This window comes from Malurus melanocephalus, unplaced genomic scaffold (assembly GCF_030028575.1).
Source record: "Malurus melanocephalus ecotype Western Australia unplaced genomic scaffold, MMel_1.1 scaffold_2, whole genome shotgun sequence".
Classification (NCBI taxonomy): domain Eukaryota; kingdom Metazoa; phylum Chordata; class Aves; order Passeriformes; family Maluridae; genus Malurus; species Malurus melanocephalus.
Genome location: NW_026623234.1, coordinates 5,649,383 through 5,666,464, shown reverse-complemented (window position 1 = coordinate 5,666,464; position 17,082 = coordinate 5,649,383). Strand labels below are relative to the sequence as shown.

The window sequence follows — 17,082 nt, the reverse complement described above, 5'->3', positions numbered from 1 at the left end:
TCATTACTAGAATGACTTGAAAGAATGACTTGACATCATTACTTGAATGACTTCATTTTTCCACATAGATTTGCTTTTGAATAGAAATAGATTTTAAACATTCATATCATGCTGCACTATCTCAGCTCCTTTCTCAGCTACTCAGGGAAGCTGTGCTCAGCACACTGCTCAGATTAGCTTTGCACACAAAGCCATTTTCTAGAAACTCTGAGTGAGAAACTTTCCCTACAAATCTCTCCCACACATGGGCTAGCTCACCTGAGCTCTTACGACCGCAAACTTGACTCCTGCTTCCCATCCTATCCTCAAGCCTCATTAGCTGGTGCATTCCAGGAAGGCAATTAGAGGAATATGTGATACAGAGCAGCAGTAATGAGAAAAACAATAATTGCAGCTCAGACTGTGGTAGTAAACACCTGCACTGCTGGAAGTGTGGTTCAGCTCTGCCACCTGGGACTGTCCAGACATTTCTTTGATGCTTCCTTTTGCCAGAGTGTGGAGGACAAGGTCAGGAGGCTTCAGGTTACAGCTCAGAAACAATGCAAAGCAGAAAAAAGGCAAAGGACAGCTTTTGGATCAATTAATCTGTTTAGCAGCTCCTTCAGATGACATGTCTGTGAGCTTTATAGAGGATGGCAAAGTTCATTTGTGAGTTATTAAAGACACCAGGAAATAAGAACTCTCTCCTTTTCCAGGCCACAGAAGCAGCTGAAAAGTGGAGATGACATTTTCAACAGCAGAATGTTTCGCTCAGTCCTGCATAAAAAGTACTTAAAAATTTCAAAAAGCATCACAAGGCAACTTGGATGCCCTAATGCCAAGTTTTTAATTACCAACACTTTAACTTTACAATTTAACTAAACTAGTGTGGTGTGAATAATTTTACCCAGGTCTCAATCCTCAATTCATAAAGGAATGCTATGTCTTCYAGTCACCGGTGCATGCTAAGAGAATCCTACAAAAATGCATGAGACTCTTCATTAAGAGAGTTACCCAGGCACAAGGAGAGCCCTGGACATCGTCCTGAAATGCTTGAATGCTTTCTCAGCCAGTCACACCATTTCCAGGTCAGGAGGGTGAGGTCTCCTATCACAGCACCACTGCAGACTGCAGTGTTGGCATCCTCCACAAAGCAATCAAAAAAGAAAGAGGAAYGACATTCCTAGTTCACATAGTTACATGCTAGCATTCAAAGTGTTTCCATCAACAGCTTCTGACTGACAGCCAAAAACAACATCACACTTCCTTTACAAGAGTCTCACATCCAATAGRCCAAGCATTAAGATGTCCGGAAAGAAACCATAAAGAGATTTCATCAGTTCCCAGCTCCTATTTAATACCTAATTATTACCTTTGGTTATAGACAATTTATAGCACCCATTCAGGCTTCCATATTTCATTCTAAGAGGAAAATGTATTTACACAGAACAACTATTCATATAACCACAAAGCAACAAATCTTTTTTAGTGTATAGAATAGTAAATTTGTATTAAAGACTTTCAAATGTTATTCCAGGGAACATATTTGAGTGAATTTACACCCAGAACTCTATTTTGATGATAAAACAAATCATTTAGTCTCTTAAAGAATGACTGATAGCATTATTAAGGATACTGGCTACAGGCTGTTTAAACTTTAGGCAATGGAAAAACTTCTGCATTTTGTGTAACCATGCTTGCTTTATAACTATCATGGATTATTTGGGCATAGGAGTCTTCTGTCAAAGAATGCACTGTGATGGATGCCATACAGATACAGAACAAAAAGACCAGTCTTTTCCTTCTGCTAAATAACAAGGATTTGGAGAACTCCTGCATTAACATTTTTTAATGTCTGAATACTCAGTAAATTTTAAGATGCAAAACCAATGCTCATCTGCCATTGTAAATTAAATGAAAAGCAGCAATGAGGAAGTTTGGATGATAGTCTAGAACAACCAACTGACCCATGAGTTCTAACCTTTGTCTGCAGCTTTCCAGTTTCTGGGACTCTARAAAAGGTTTAGTATTTTTGGCTGGAACTGAGATTGCACATATTACAGWACTTCAATCCAGTTGAACTGAAATTTTTACTGCAGGAATTCTTCCTTTTTAAAACACACAAGAGTTCCCAGAAATTGTGGCCACATGGGAAGCTGCTGGGACAATTGCAGAGTGTTKTGTTAGAGATACTGAGAGGTTTGTGTGATGGCCGTATGGGAACAAAGTAAGAAGCTGGAAGAGAGCAGACTTTTAAACCCACTGAGAGTTTTAGTCCTCTTGATGTCTATCAAGGTTACTTGAAATCTTCATATATTTGGTATTTGCCTCTAAGTTGTTACATTTGTTCAAAGCTAGAAAGCAAGTTCTCATGTCAGAACCTTCACAGAGAACATACAACCACTTCCTCTTCCCATTTATAAAATATAAAAATCCATCTTGAGATGCTTTTGCTAACCTCAGCTGCAGCAGCACAGTAGAAGGAACAATTGGTCTATTGCCTTTGGGGCCAAACACCAAGACTGCTCTCTGCCTCCCCCCATCCCATCTGTTACACCACCATGAGTTGAAAAGATGGAATTATTTTACAGTCTCCCCCTGCATTACCTCCTGAATTTCCACTCTCACCTTCATACAAACACTTCTTTTYCAGTTTCAGATTAATTTCTCCATGTGCAGGAAGCTGCCCACCTCACTGATTGGACCCTCCTTTCCAAATGACATTCCTCACCAAACAGCTGGCCCACGCTGGCTACATCAAAGGTTTTCCTGTTTATCACACCTTATCTGACAGTTATAGGTGCTTTTAAATGCTATGATGATATATGCACTATCAGGCACTATTCAAAGCAACACACCCAGGAAAAACATTAAGACAGATGTGGTGCAACATTGCTCACCAAGCAGGATCTAGTGAGAGGGAAGGTTATGATAAAAATCAAATAATATATCCACCACTAAAGTAACACCAAGCAATAAAAGGTTAATCTTAGCTTAATTCAATGCTGTAACTCTTTTAAACAGTATCTATTAAAATCTGTTCCATTCACAGCTGTATAACGAATCAACTATATTTTCCAAGCACGATTTTAAACAAAACCATGGACAGGGGATTTTTAAAATCAGTTAGGTCTGACTTAAAGGTAAAATATGTTGAAAACACGTAAATTTAGCTTCCAAGTTTCCCTTTTCTGTTAAAAGTTAAAGGCTTGTTTTGGGTGGGATTTTAAAATTTTATTCAAAACTTTATTTTGTCTTTTGTGGAGGAAAAAAAAAAAAAGAACAAAAGAGTCCAAAATATGCTAGTATACTGCCGGCTAAGTGACTAGGCTAGTTTTCTGGCYGGGCTACTCCTCAAGAATCATTTTCTCTACTGCATGAAAGAGTTATTTATCACAAAAGTCCATGCATTCAGAAGACAACGCGAGGCACTCGTGCCAAAAACAAAGGCAGCATCAAACCAAAGACTGGCCCTCAGAGCTTGTACCACTTTYAAAACCATTCCTGTCTGGAGAGCTATAGCATTTCTTTAACAAGAGGGGTARACTACCAGCCGCTGACATTTGGGCTGCTTGCTTTTTCACTTTCTTTTCCTCCCCGAATTTCCAAAGTCTGTAAGGTTTTAAGCACGTATCATATATAAACAACACCAGAGCACTGTGCTACGGCATCTTCTTGTTTGGGGGAGTTGTCGTCAAGCCGTATCATGTAGCTTTTGGGAATTCCATTGGAGCCAAGCAAACCGGGGAGGGAGCGGAGCTGAGCGACAATGGGAATATCCGGCTCTGCCTCCCGCTGGAAAAAACAGCAACAACAGAAGGGGAAGGGAAGAGTCCTTGACACTGTATGACAATTGTCCTATTTTGGGGAGCTCAAGAAGAGGGAAGTCAACCTAACAGCTTCCACTGGGTGACTTTTCTAAGAAAACTTCCCGARTTATTTAGCGAGGCGGCGAGAGGCTGCCGCACCGCCGAACTCCCCAGCGCCTGCGGTCCCTCCCTCAGCCCCGGGCGGCGATCCCGTCCCGGYTGACAGGACCAGCGGTTCCCGATCATCCCCCGGGATCCCCCGTCCCCCTCCGCGCCCCGCCGCACCTTTTGCTCAGAGGCCGGACCCGCAGGGCCACCTTGACGTTGGCCATGGCTCGGCTCACGCCCCGCAGCTGCGGCCGCCCGAATCCCGGCCCCGCATCCCGCCCCGCGGCCGGGATGGGGAGGAGCGGCGRGAGAGGAGCCGCCCGGCCCGGCCCGTCCCGCCCCGGAGGGGAGGGCAGGGCACGGAGAGCCCGGCCCAGGCAGCCCCGCCGACCGAATGGAAGGGAAACTTCCCCGGGCGGCGTTTCGGGGAAAGGCTGCCCCGAGCAGCCGCGCCGCAGCCTCTCCAGCATCCAAAGGGCGCTTCTCCGCCTCGAACAGGTCTGCCCGGGACAGCGGCACCCTCACAGCAAGAGACGGCGATTTCACAGCTCCCCAAATTCTCATTCGCAGCAGYAAAACCAGCGCGGGTTTTACCCAAGAGTTCAATGACGCCAATCCGATTAGAGAGGTGATGCCCTTAATGCGCTCACTAGGGACCAGCACTCTTAGCGCTCCACATTAATTTTACAGGAATTTGGGGAAGGCAAGTATCCCTTTCTTATTAGTTCTCAGGGAAAGGTCTCAAGTGTTTTCAATTCTTTTTGGAAGCCTCCAATCTTCATGTAGGTTGTACTTAAGAGTCTAAAAGAAAATTTTTAAACTTCCAAAGAACTTTAATTGAAATCAATATCTAGTTCAATATCTAGTTGTTGCATCAACAAAAATGTTGTACATAGATTAATACAAAAATCACAGAAAGTTTTMAAAAAATCTCTTTTAGAATAGTTGCTGTCAGCTACTGATGTTACCAGGTMTATGCAAGAGCAAGTAGCACTGGCATGACGAAGATGCCAGGCTCAACAGACAATTCCTTTTTTGCTTTTGACAATTCCATTTGCCAATACTRCTAGTCATTTTTAAATGAACTTCTGTTTTTGCATTTCAAAATATGATAAACTGAGCTATAGCTGAATATCMTATATGAGAGTTTTACAGTCCTATATTGTTTTTATATTTAAACAACTTCTGTTTAAATGGACTTTTAACTGTACTGCTTTTTTGTACCTGAAGCATAGTTCTTCTCATGAGAGTTTGCCTTAAATGYTAAATCTCCAGAAATGTTAAATCTCAGCAAAAATCCCCACATTTCAAAAGCTTTCCCGAGTGAAGTATGGGATAAATTCTTCTGACTCAATACTTCATTCACCACAGAGATGCTAAAATGAATATCCAAAGGCTGTAGATATTAATTTACTTCAATAGACTTATCCCTTTAAATCACACTAAAGAATTAATTGGCACATCACCATAATAGTAGATACTCAATAGTAAAAGAAGAAAATAYGCTTAACTCTTTGGGATATGGCAAAAACACGTATTTCAAAGAGTTACAACGAACAAACTGACTAGAATGTTTTCATTGTACTTCTAAAATTATTAAATTACAACAGCTTTAATTTGCCTGGCCTAAATCATCAAGTCATTCTAAGACACTGAGAGGGAGAGGCTAAGCCTGTGACAGATGTTTAAGATGTTGATTCACAAAAATCACAGAATCAATTAGGCTGGAAAAAACTCAGCTCATCGAATCCAACCTGTGATCACCTATTGTCCTGAAGAAGCCCAGAAGTCTGGATTCTGTTTTCCCAGAACGTGCAAAGCATTTTCAGTAAAAATGCCAGCTTCTCTGCAATTGTGTGAAAAGCCTTCATTTCCACATCTGAAACAAGAGTGCTATGGGACTTTGGACTCAAATCCTTGCAATGATGTATAGCAAGTGTTGACACAAAGACCCCATTAATGTTTGTGGAACTCAAACACCAGTTTATATTCTAGATTCTACCGAGTGACATTCTGCTTGATGTAACTCAAATTGTTTCTCAACAGTAGTATAAAGGAACATCAGCTATAGCTTACACAATCTACTAGAGAATTGTTAAACTGGATGTCTTGTCATCACACCCCGCAGAATGGTTACGAAGAATAAAACAAGATTTTCAGAAAATTTCAGCTATATAATAGGCCAAATACAAGTAAGTCATAATAGAGTGTGCTCAACAAAGAGCCAAAGATTTCTTCCTTAAATCTGCTTAAAGTTTATAKGCAATAATCAGATAAACGTGAACTATGTGGTACTGAGCCACCTAGTGGTTACTCTGAAAAAGCAAAATGCTCCTATTTCAGCAACAGAAATCAGGTTTGATGTTCACATAAAAAGTGATAAAACGGCAGAAAGGAACATATGTACCACTTTACTCTGCTCTGTACTATGAACACAAAACTGGGCATACTCCTAAGACAAACCAATTATCCYGGTTTATAGATGTTCTGCCAGTGACATTTTACCAACCCATCTTTTCATGAGTGTTACAAACTAGAACAATCAATGCTTTTGATAAACTGTCAATTTTACTCATGGAACAAGAGTTTTATTCTAAGTGGAACACTGAAAACAGGGCAACCAACAAAAAAGAGTGTCTGAAGAATATATTTATCACTATCATTAAAGCATGCATTGCAAATCAGTGGACCTGCCATATATCACCAAGTCAATTTCCTGCTTTCCCACAAAACCACATCATAGTCATAATAAACTGTAATTTAAAATTAATTTAATTTCTTGGAACTCCTATGGAAGCATAAACTTGGACCTAAGACTTTGCTCTGTAATTTTCATTATAGGATTTTATAAAAAATTAAAARCAAGAAATTAACTTTTGAAATCTACTTTTATTAAAGATTTACAGTGACATACAAAATACAGTGTTTTATCAAGATGCTTACAAAAATGAATAAAGATACTATAGCAAGTGCTTAAGAAATATCAAAACAATTTTGCATTGAAGATACAGACTCCAAGGGACTCCTATCCAACKATTTCAAAAAGGAATTCCTTAACAGGCTTCTCAGTAGCCTGTCTTCCTATGAGCTACTGCTCATCGTCCTTTTTTTCAGTAAATAGTTGGAGAACTGTCACTTAATAACAGAAATGTAACTACCTACAAAGTCTCTGTTGGATTAAACCTTGACTCTGTGGCAGTTTWCACAGAAGACCTTAAAAAAATGCTTCTTTGAACAGTCATCCTATTTGAAGAAAATTATTTGTTAGGTTAAAGATAAGCCAAAGTCCAAGTCAGCAGTATTGCATACATTGTTAGAATACACTTCCTTTTGCAGTTTTTTCCATTTCAGTATTTTCTCTGTCAGCTCCTCCAACTCTAACATGAGCATCTCTGTTTTGGTCAAAGTGGTGTCCTGAAACAGAAAAAGGTTGCATTTAATATCTACACATCCTGTCAATCTACCAGGACATAAAAGTAACCTAAACAACTAAACAGCATTGCATTCTTCATGCTGGAGAAGACAGCAGGTTCAGTTCTTYCACTACTCACCATATTGCTCATCATATTCGGTATCTCAGGGATGCTTCTTACAGACTGCAAATGGCTTTCAAACTTCGCAATGAAAGTCGCAGCCTCAGTCAACAACTCTACTATACACCTGAAACCAAAAATGTGGTCAGAAGTTGTGCTAAACAACAAGAATTTAATACTTTGAAGCTCTTCTTTYCATTGTCCTGGTTTTCTTAGGTCCCTTCTCCAGCTTTATGTGAGTTCATAGCCATCTAATTAATTTTCCTGCCATTACACTTCTTTTATGACTCTTAGCAACAAGCAGGGTAGGAACTAGAGAAGTGAACAGCCCACTTCTKCAGTACCTGGCTAGATTTTTAGACGATAAGAAGAAGGACTATAGTTTTAAAACATGCACTATGCACGTCTGGGAATCATTCACACTTATTCTAAGCAAGCCACTGTGGAAGGAAGACAACCAGGGCTWAAGTTAATTCCTGCTTGGGAGAAGCATAACAAATCCAACATGTAGCACATTTGTTTAAAACAATACATCACAACTTATTCTGTACTGTTCTGAAGACAAGACCAATAACCTGAGTAAATATGAATAAAAATATGTACCACTACCTACCTATGAATTTATCAATGAGTAAACGACTAGCTTTTAGCTGAGGTTCTGCTACGACTTTTTATTTCTATTTTTGTAAGTGGAAAAATTAATGAAAGCAGGTGGTTTTACTTCTACTAGTTCAAATTAATTAGGACTCATGCAAACAAGAACAATTGTTTTCTGTGTACCTACTTGTGAAAAGTAGCCTCAATAGGCAGGCTCTCTTGACATCTGTGTTTTATCAACCTCTTTCTGAGAGCCCTCTTCTCTTTCAGTATGGCCTCCAGGTGCCTGTTCAAATCTTGCAAAATCTCGCACTTTTTCCCTATAAAATAAAATTGCAAAGTTGAACCTACTTGTCCTGCTGAAACAAGATCAAAATTTCTTCTGGAGAAAGACAGAAATAAAAACACTGATCTATTGCAGTGGACAGTTTACATTCAAGAGAYATTAATCAGACTGGCTCTTGTTGCAGCGTATATGATTTAGTACCAGCATGCACTTAAAGTCACAATATCTACTTTTTAGAGATAGGTATGGCAATAGCTCCACATTACCTGTAGTTTTTAAGTAAATTCTCTTTGAGATGAAGTCATAGCACTGAAGCATCACATTAGATTTCACTAGCCTAGCATAACAGTAGCAAGCTAGAATGTTTTTAGGCACCCATAAAATCATATTGGAAAAAGCGCAAAATTATGAATAAATTAATAGATATGCTCCTGAAGTGCTAAATTAAAAATGTAACTAAGTTTAGGGGACAGAGAAGGAACAGAAATACAGTGAGTTTCTGGAAAAGAAGCAGAGTAGCACATGCAGGCCAACAGTTACTGATGATCTCAGAACTGATGCTCCACTGACYCTGGGGAGCTGACCACACCTCCCACATTGTTTTGGAGAATGAGTTACACATGGATCTTCTACTGAGACAGTAGAGAGTGCAAGTTCAAATAGCTTGGAAACATGTTTCAGATGTTAATAAAACACCTACCACCTCTAACAAGTTATCCAGAGATGAYTGCTGCAATAACCTTAGAAGTGTCATGTACTCACATGTAACTTTAATCTGCTGATARGTAATTTAAGGCTCTTGGTTTTCCTATGGTACAACTGCACTTACCTAAGTAAAAATGATGAGTAATGTCTGCTGTCTCATTCTCCAACTGCATCATTTCAATTTTCAGTTTTATCTACAACAATAACATCAAATGAAAATGCATTTTTAATATACTTCTCCAGATATTGTTGACTCTCTTGGGGCGGAGGAGGAAGCAGAAACGGAGAAAGTGGCAGCACAGGGGGCAGAATGTGTGTGAAAGCGAGCAAGCATTGGCTTGAGAACACGCCACCATGCTCTCTGGAGCATTTCTACTACTAGATGGAGCTTTTTTGGTCAATAGGAAAATAAAGTTTTAAAAGACCAACAAGACTGGGAGATTTGTGCTGGAAAAGACCCAGGTCATGTCCCAGTCTGCCCTCATGTCTGGGATTGCCCTGACCCAGGCACAGGACTCCACATTAGATCYTGTTGAGCCACTTCTCAAGCTTGCCCAGTCCCCTCTGGATGGCATTGTGTCCTTCTGTTGTGCCCAGTGCTCCTCTCAGCTTCATGTCACCTGCAAATTTGGTAAGGGTGCGCTTATCTCCCTGTCTATGTCATGGATAAAGATATTAAAGAGCACCGATCCCAGGATAGAGCCCTGAGGGACACCATTTCTCACAGCCTCCACCTGGACAGAGAGCCATTGACTGTATCTCTCTGGCTGTGTCCATCCTGCCAAYTCCTTAACCACTGAATAGTCTACCCTTCAAATCCATGTCTCTCCTACTCACATCACTTACAAAGTAGTTTAATAGTCTATGCAGTGTCTAAACCAACATTATAAAATACAAGACAGCAGCCAATTCAGGCAGTAGGAAATGACTGAGATTATCTCTTGCTAAGCAGTGAAATTGCCTATAAAGAGACCTATTTTTGTGACTTGAAGTCAACTACCAATTCTTCTTTATTCTTCAGAAAACTTAAGGTAATGGTTTAGTCAAAGGTGCAGCCTGATGAGTCAGTCTATTTATACCTGCAACTTTTGTCTCGTGGCTTTGTTCTTTCCTTTGTGACAACTCAGTCCACGGGGGGAAAAGGTGTCAGCTGTTAAACAGCTGAAGCTTCAGAAAAACCCTCCAAACATGAAACAGCATGGCACATAGCAGCCTGTTAYTTCACAGGGGCCCTGTACTATCTCCACATATCGAAGTGCTGAGTGTACACTGACAGTGGTAAAGGCAGTACCTCATCGATTTCAGCTTCCATGTTCACCATTTCTTCCATCTCTGAGAATTTCGCAAAGCATGGTGTTCTTCTAGAAGTTAAATCCAAGCTCTCCTTTGAAAGTAAAACAACATAAAAATGCAGTCATTAGCARGAACGCACCGAACAAATTCTCCCTAATGGCTTTTAACATTTTGAAGCTGTTGTTGCTCTCCTGCGCCCCGCAGTACAGCACAGTTCTCCCGGAGAAGGCGCCAGGCCGTTCGGCAGCCGCGGGCGGTACCTGGCTCACGGCGCCCGTCTCCAGGCAGCGCTCCAGCAGCACGGCCGCCGCCGAGCGCTGCCCGGGCTCCCAGGGCCAGGGCTCGCCGCCGCCCTGCTCCTCATCGCTGTCCACGCCGAGCCACGAGCTCCCCTCCAGCTCCAGCTCGGGATCGCCATCGAGCTCGGGGTCGGAGTCGAGCTCGGGCTCGTCCGCCCTGCGGGGCCCGGGGCTGGGGCAGGGGCTGGCGGCCGCCACGGGCGACACGCCGGTGTCGCGGAGGGACAGGCGCGGGCGGGAGCGCCTGGGCGCCGCCATGGCGGGCGGGGCTGGAACGGCGGTGACTCGCGTCCGCTTCCGGGCGGCGCTGAGGGCGCGGCGGTTCTGGAACGGGGAGCGGGGGGGACGGGCTGGGGCTCCGCCGCCGCGGAGCGTCTGCGAGCGGCGCCCGGACAGGTTGGTTGGGCCCGGCGGCCCCCGCGGTGCGGGGTCGGGGCCGGAGCGGCCGGGCGGGGCTGGGGAGGGGGCCCGCGGCCTGCAGCGGGTCGGGGCTGGCCTCGCCCCTTGCTGGGGGCCCGGGGCGGCTCGGAGCGCATCTCCTGTCGGGCTTCCTTCGCGGCTGCTTACGTGCGGTGCCAGGCTTTATTCCCCACCGCCCGGCCRCCAACCCTGCGCTAATGCCGGGCCTGTGACCCGTGCGCCCTGGGATTAAACCCCGCTGGGGTTACGGAGGTGGGTGTCGTGTGCCTGCTAATAGTCACGGCAAAGGAGTTCGTTCTCTAAACGGAATAAAGGTTTTAAAAACAGCACTTAAAACAGTACAATTGTCGACAGGCCAACGCTGGTAGATGCCACAGAAATTACAGCCCGTCTTCGTGGAGAATCTCCTTATGGTGCGGGGCCCCGAAAGAGGCAAAATGTGGAAAATGTGAAGTTTCCCCACTTAGTTTTSACTGTGCTTGTTGCATCGTTTCAATAATCAAACTGCTGTATTGGAGACACCTTAATCTAGGTAAACCTTTAGACTTCTAGGTTTCAGTTTTGAGGGGAATGAAAACWCAACAGTGAAATGGTTCAGTGTGTCAGAACGTTGTGTTGGGGACAGTGCGCGTAAAATGACTTTACATTTGCTTTATCACAGACACTTTGGATTGCAGTTCCCTAGCACAGAGAGAAACTGGCTGACACCATCACTTAAACTCTGAGTGCTTGACCAGAACTGTTACCATGGGAAATAGTGCACTAAAAGCCCACCTGGAGACAGCACAGAAAACTGGTGTGTTTCAGCTAACGGGAAAGGGATTGACTGAGGTAATGTACTGGGATGGCTGTGTGCCTGAGTGACACTTTTGGAGAGAATTCCCACTTCATTGTAGTAACGCACTGTGTATGTGTATTTCTTATGAACAGTCATGGAAAATATTTCAAGTTTGGTTTATTTTTTCATTTTTGCTTGTCTTCTGATTGAAAATTTATCTGTTGGGACACTTGTATGTGTATGAGCTTATGCTTTACGCTGCATATATGTTCAAGAAATACTAGTTATGGTGTTGTGCTTTTAAAAAATGGCTGTAAACTTGAGGGGGAGAATATAAATTTTGTAATCGTGTTGTTACTTTGAAAGATACTCCACAATTTGCCACATTTAGATACTTACTTTGCATTTAATTGTAGCCATGAATACCAACCATGAATAGTCTGTACAGGCTGTTCATCGGGCTGGCAGCAAGCATCCTGGAAGGTAATTATATTGGAAATTGTCTTGACTTAGACTCAACTGCAGAAAAACACAGAATGTCCTGGAACTATAAGTCAAGCAGCCATTCATGGGATAGCTAAAAATAATTCTATATTGCAGTAATTTTCCAAACCTTTTCTAACATAACTTCTTCCACAGTCYTACCTTCTTTCTTTGCTTTTTCTCTGTCAAGCTGAGGAAGAATCAAAGCCTCTGGTTTTTCACCAGGACTGGTGGTTGATGGTGATTTGTCATGTTTTCCTTTTTTTCACCAGAGTGTGAACACTCAGTACCAAAAYGGTACAGGCTGTGAAAAAGAATAAGGAAAACTGTATACATAATTATTTTAAAAGGAAAGCTAGAGAAAAATTATCCAGTCATACTCTCCTAAAATACAGAGTTGTTATCTGGCTGTGGAGTATTTCAGATGAAAGGCATGTTTTAAGAGAAGCACACAAGAGGACAAAAATGTAGTGATTTTAATTTTACTTATTAGGATGAAAAACTACGCTTTCTAGATGTCAGTGTTTTCTTTATACCCTTTTTCCCTTCCCCAGATGAAAAAATATTTTTAAAAATAAATGTTAAACAAATTTTCCTATCACATTGTGGTGCTTGGACATTGTAATACATACGACAGTATGTCACAATGATACAAATTTCAATTAAAATTTAACTGGAACATTCAAATTTGTGTCAACCATTTAAATGCTGTATCCTTTTTCCCCCATAGTTTCCTGAAGATCTGCAGAAGCTAGCAAGCAACTTAAGGACGATAGACTTGTCGAACAACAAAATAGACCTCTTGCCACCTCTCATTGGAAAATTTTCCTTTTTGAAGAGCCTTGCTCTAAACAACAACAAAYTGAGTATGTCTGCTAATTAATATCTCTGCTGATTTTTAAAATAATAACTTGTTTTCTCTATCAAAAACTAAATTTAATTCTTTAACTATCTCAAGGTGTAAGTGGGGAGTTTAGTCACCTAAGCTGAAATTTTGGAATACAAGTAGAGGAGAAAAAACTTTAAATCATAAAACCTTTAAATCATAAATTCTGCAAAACTAGTTGCCACCTAGTGTATTATCAATTTTACAATGACACATGAGTACTTAAACCCACAATGGTTTTGTGCTGTGACTTACCTGATGTGGAGGTTTWCCAGTGTCAGATTGTTCAGTACTTGCCTAGAGAACAGGTAATGAAGAGGCTGTGTAGACAATGTTACTGGCCATTCAGTGGTTGTTACTGTTTCCATTGGATAAATATCCCTCATTATGGAAAAGTTAGAATGAAGAAGCTAGGGKTTTTATGTATTAGTTATGTATTATATGCCTTTTTGGAAACAGACATAATTTACAAACCTTATTGACTCTATAGTGCAGCTTAGGAGTTTTAGAGGTTGTACACACGTGTAGGTGGAAAGAGGTCCAGCAGACATTACCTGCCGAAGTCTTATGCTGGTATGACACAGTGTGATTTATAACTTTTATTATTTTTGAGCGAGTCAACAAAGTACCTTTAAAGGGCAAAGGTGAAGCTGTGAATTGTGTGGTATTTCAAGAATCATAGAGCATATTGGTAGAGTGTTAGTAAGGACTATAACTGATAGGCTAAAATCTCCTGAATAGTGATTTCAGAGCATGATCTGAATGTCTGCCTTGTCTGCAGATTATTTTTAATACATTTATGGAAGATGGTTAAAAAGCATGTGTTGTGTGTGGGCTGAAGCTTCTGTGCAGGGATCTGTACCTTTACGGAAAAATGGGGAGGAATTCAATGGGAAATTACTTAATAGCACTGTTCTCTGTGCAGAAGCTATTTTGGATTAAAYAGGTATGAATGTTTACTGCTCTTCATTTAGGTCATATGTTTTTCTGAAATTTTTCTCTAGCTGCTTTACCTGAGGAGCTGTGTAAACTGAAAAAACTGGAAACACTACACTTGAATGGGAATCACTTGAGGCAGCTACCGGCTGCATTTGGACAACTTTCTGCTCTCAAAACCCTGAGCCTTTCTGGAAACCAGCTTCGGACKGTGCCTACACAACTCTCTGGTCTTCGCCATTTGGATGTGGTAGATCTTTCAAAAAACCAGATCCAAAATGTGCCCGACTCTGTGGGAGAACTACAGGCTATTGAACTCAATTTGAATCAGAATCAGGTCTGGTAACTGAAATGTTGTGGGCATGTAGATTTAGGATATCTTGGTTTATCTTGGACTTAGTACATCCGTGGAACAGAAGAGGAGACCATCAAAACTTTATAGCTAAAAGACATCTCCTGGACACAACACAAATGAGGAATGATACCTAGAATTTGTGTACCAATACATCCAACTGTCTGATTTGATTAACTAGCAAATCCTGATTTAGTCATGCAGAAAATTATTTGAACAGTTCTTGAGTAGGAATGTGATAAACAGATGTGTAGGTTGCTTGTCATCATGGAATGAAAAAAGTAACTTGGATTTTTGATCGTATGTTACTTGGGCATTGTTGTTAAGTAGTTACTATTAATATAGTTTGCATTTACAACATGGTATTTTTTCTGTGTAAGTCTGAAACAGATCACTTTAATAATCATTGATCACTAYCATTTTAATCCCGTTTCTCTTTTCTTTTTATTTTCACAAGATTTCCCAGATCTCAGTGCAAATCTCTCACTGTCCACGCCTCAAAGTCCTGCGTTTAGAAGAAAACTGTTTAGAACTCAGCATGCTGCCTCAGAGTATCCTCAGTGATTCCCAGATCTCACTGCTTGCAGTTGAAGGCAACCTCTTTGAAATCAAGAAACTCAGAGAACTGGAAGGTTATGACAAGGTTTGTGGTTTTTTTGGTTTTTTTTTTGTCTTTTCTTTCAAAGAAACTCCTGGTGAAGTCCTGACTCAGAATGAGAGGCATTTGTACTGGTAAATAAAAGCACAAAATAGTCTGCTGGTAGTGTCATTGCTACTGGATCCAAACCAATCTGTGAAAACAACTTCAGGAGTCCTTCAAAGATAAAATTCAATGTCGGTGCCCTTTCAGCAGTATCTTTTGAAGGGTAGCTAATAATGACAGGTGTGTCTTCACTTTGGTGGGGACAAAATAATGGATGCTTTGTATTATATTCGTATAAGCACTCTTAAGTATTTAACATTATTTCATCCTTGTYACTGGAGATTTGACCATTAATCTCAATTGCAGCAAATGCCAGAAATTTTGGGGGGCTTTGGGCTTTGTTTGTGTGAATTTTAAGCTCTAATAGTTGTGTCTGAGATACAAAAATATGCTTTAGATGCAGAATGTTTTTGACTCTGAGAGCAGAAACTTAGCTGCTTTTAGTAGTAATGAATACCCTATTTCTGAAAAAATCTTAWTTTTTTTTTGTTTTCTTTKTAGTACATGGAACGATTTACAGCTACAAAGAAGAAGTTTGCATGATCACTATTCTGATCCTGTATATTACCAGAAATATAAGAAGACTTAGACTAGAAGCACCTGCTTCACTGACTTGAACCAAGACTGATGAAGGAAATGATCAGAGTACWCCTCTTCTAGTAGTCTGAAACAGCCTGTTAAGGCCACATTGAATAAACTTGAACTAGAGAATATAGGTATTGAACTGATGAACCTGCCCAGGGGCCAGTTTTGATTTTTGTGCCACAATAGCTTTTAACACAGTACATGTTCTCCTTTGTCAGGGCTTGTTCTTTCACAGAGAAAGGGAACAAGCATTTCAAAGTTGCCAGTTCCCTTTTGTCAGGAAGCTGGCTGTTGATTTGTAAGAGGGTTATTTCTTCTGGAAACATTTTTCCATGATAGCACATGGAAGTTCAACCACCAAAGCACTGTATGTCTTGCAGTAAGCACTATTCTGCAGAGAAGAATTTTTACAGATGAGGTTTTAGTTTATAACCTGTATAAGCTGGGTTTTTTTTGGTTTTTTTTTTGTTTTTTTTTTTTTTTTTAATGAAGCACAAATAGTTGTGATTAAGTTAAATGTTTTATTAACAGCTTCCAGTAAACAAATTGTGGTTTGAGCATCCTTTATTTATATTTACCCTACAGGCTTTCTTTTCCCATAAGCAAGAATTGCACTACAGTCCATTTTTGCTTGAGCTGTATCAAATGAGAATTAGGTTCATTTTCAGTGTATTCAGTAAAAATATATATCGCTAGAAAATATAATATCCTTGCACTGACTCCTTGTGTACAGAGCAATGCTGAAGGTTGTAGTTGTCAGCCCACTGCTGCTGCCTTATTACCAAAAGCACCTAGAAAAAKCTAAAAATGTATGCAATTATGTAASTTATTCTGAAAAGGAAAATGTACTTGTATATTTTAGTAAATTATTTTCAAAAAATCAGTTCAAGTTTATTTGGTGTAACTGTTGTCATTTTAGTTAGTACTGAGATGTCACTGAAAGCCCTTACTTAGCTACTTGAGTGTGACAGTTAGCAKCTACACTACAATTTAACACCCATAATTAGGATTAGCAATAAGTGGGTCTTTTGTGAGATGCTCAGCGAGGTATTTAGTTCCCTGACCCTGTTTTCAATTCTTACATAGTAATGCCTACAAGAAGAGTGCTTTAGGGGACATTAGCTCCTCATTCAAAGGAGGGATGTGATTAATCATTTAACAGGGAACCAGTTTTACTGGTTCCCATTCCAGCTATTCGTAAAAAAAACTAGATTTTTGTCAGAAGTGGCTGACAGCTGACAATGTTTATGAGACTACTTTGTTTCCCAAGATAACCAGGGAAGTGTTTTAAGAATACAGCTCTGTGTTACCATAATSCAAGTCCCTGTAT

General features: G+C 40.8%; 3 protein-coding genes across 4 annotated transcripts in view; 1 reads left to right on the top strand and 2 right to left on the bottom strand.

The window, feature by feature from the left end:
- Positions 1–4,173, bottom strand: part of STARD9 (StAR related lipid transfer domain containing 9) — an 89,001-nt gene extending 84,828 nt beyond the window's left edge. The window contains exon 1 of the mRNA XM_057366172.1: positions 4,074–4,173. Coding sequence (XP_057222155.1) covers positions 4,074–4,120 — 47 coding nt within the window. The 5' untranslated portion in view covers positions 4,121–4,173. The remainder of the gene's footprint in view (positions 1–4,073) is intronic.
- A 2,601-nt stretch (positions 4,174–6,774) lies between these two features.
- On the bottom strand, positions 6,775–10,894 carry HAUS2 (HAUS augmin like complex subunit 2). Its single transcript, XM_057366053.1, has 6 exons — positions 10,571–10,894; positions 10,309–10,401; positions 9,142–9,211; positions 8,214–8,346; positions 7,448–7,556; positions 6,775–7,310 (listed from the first exon to the last, which is right to left on the bottom strand). Exons 1-6 carry the CDS (start codon positions 10,865–10,867, stop codon positions 7,161–7,163), a joined length of 852 nt encoding a protein of 283 aa, XP_057222036.1. The 5' UTR covers positions 10,868–10,894; the 3' UTR covers positions 6,775–7,160.
- Positions 10,895–10,901: 7 nt separating this feature from the next.
- LRRC57 (leucine rich repeat containing 57) lies at positions 10,902–16,208 on the top strand. Of its 2 annotated transcripts, XM_057366066.1 has the most exons (7): positions 10,902–11,005; positions 11,384–11,561; positions 11,691–11,860; positions 13,021–13,156; positions 14,181–14,449; positions 14,922–15,107; positions 15,669–16,208. In XM_057366066.1, exons 3-7 carry the CDS (start codon positions 11,777–11,779, stop codon positions 15,708–15,710), a joined length of 717 nt encoding a protein of 238 aa, XP_057222049.1. In that variant the 5' UTR covers positions 10,902–11,005; positions 11,384–11,561; positions 11,691–11,776; the 3' UTR covers positions 15,711–16,208. The 2 variants fall into 2 exon arrangements, with proteins under 2 accessions (XP_057222049.1, XP_057222059.1); XM_057366076.1 differs by lacking the exon at positions 11,384–11,561.
- The last annotated feature ends 874 nt before the right edge of the window (positions 16,209–17,082 follow it).

Coding starts and splice junctions, on each gene's coding strand:
- HAUS2 (XM_057366053.1), bottom strand. CDS start 10,867: ATGGCGGCGCCCAGGCGCTCCCGCCCGCGCCTGTCCCTCCGCGACACC. Junction 8,347..9,141: donor TACTCATCATTTTTACTTAG/GTAAGTGCAGTT, acceptor TTTATTTTATAG/GGAAAAAGTGCGAGATTTTG. Junction 7,557..8,213: donor ATTGAGGCTACTTTTCACAA/GTAGGTACACAG, acceptor TTTTGGTTTCAG/GTGTATAGTAGAGTTGTTGA.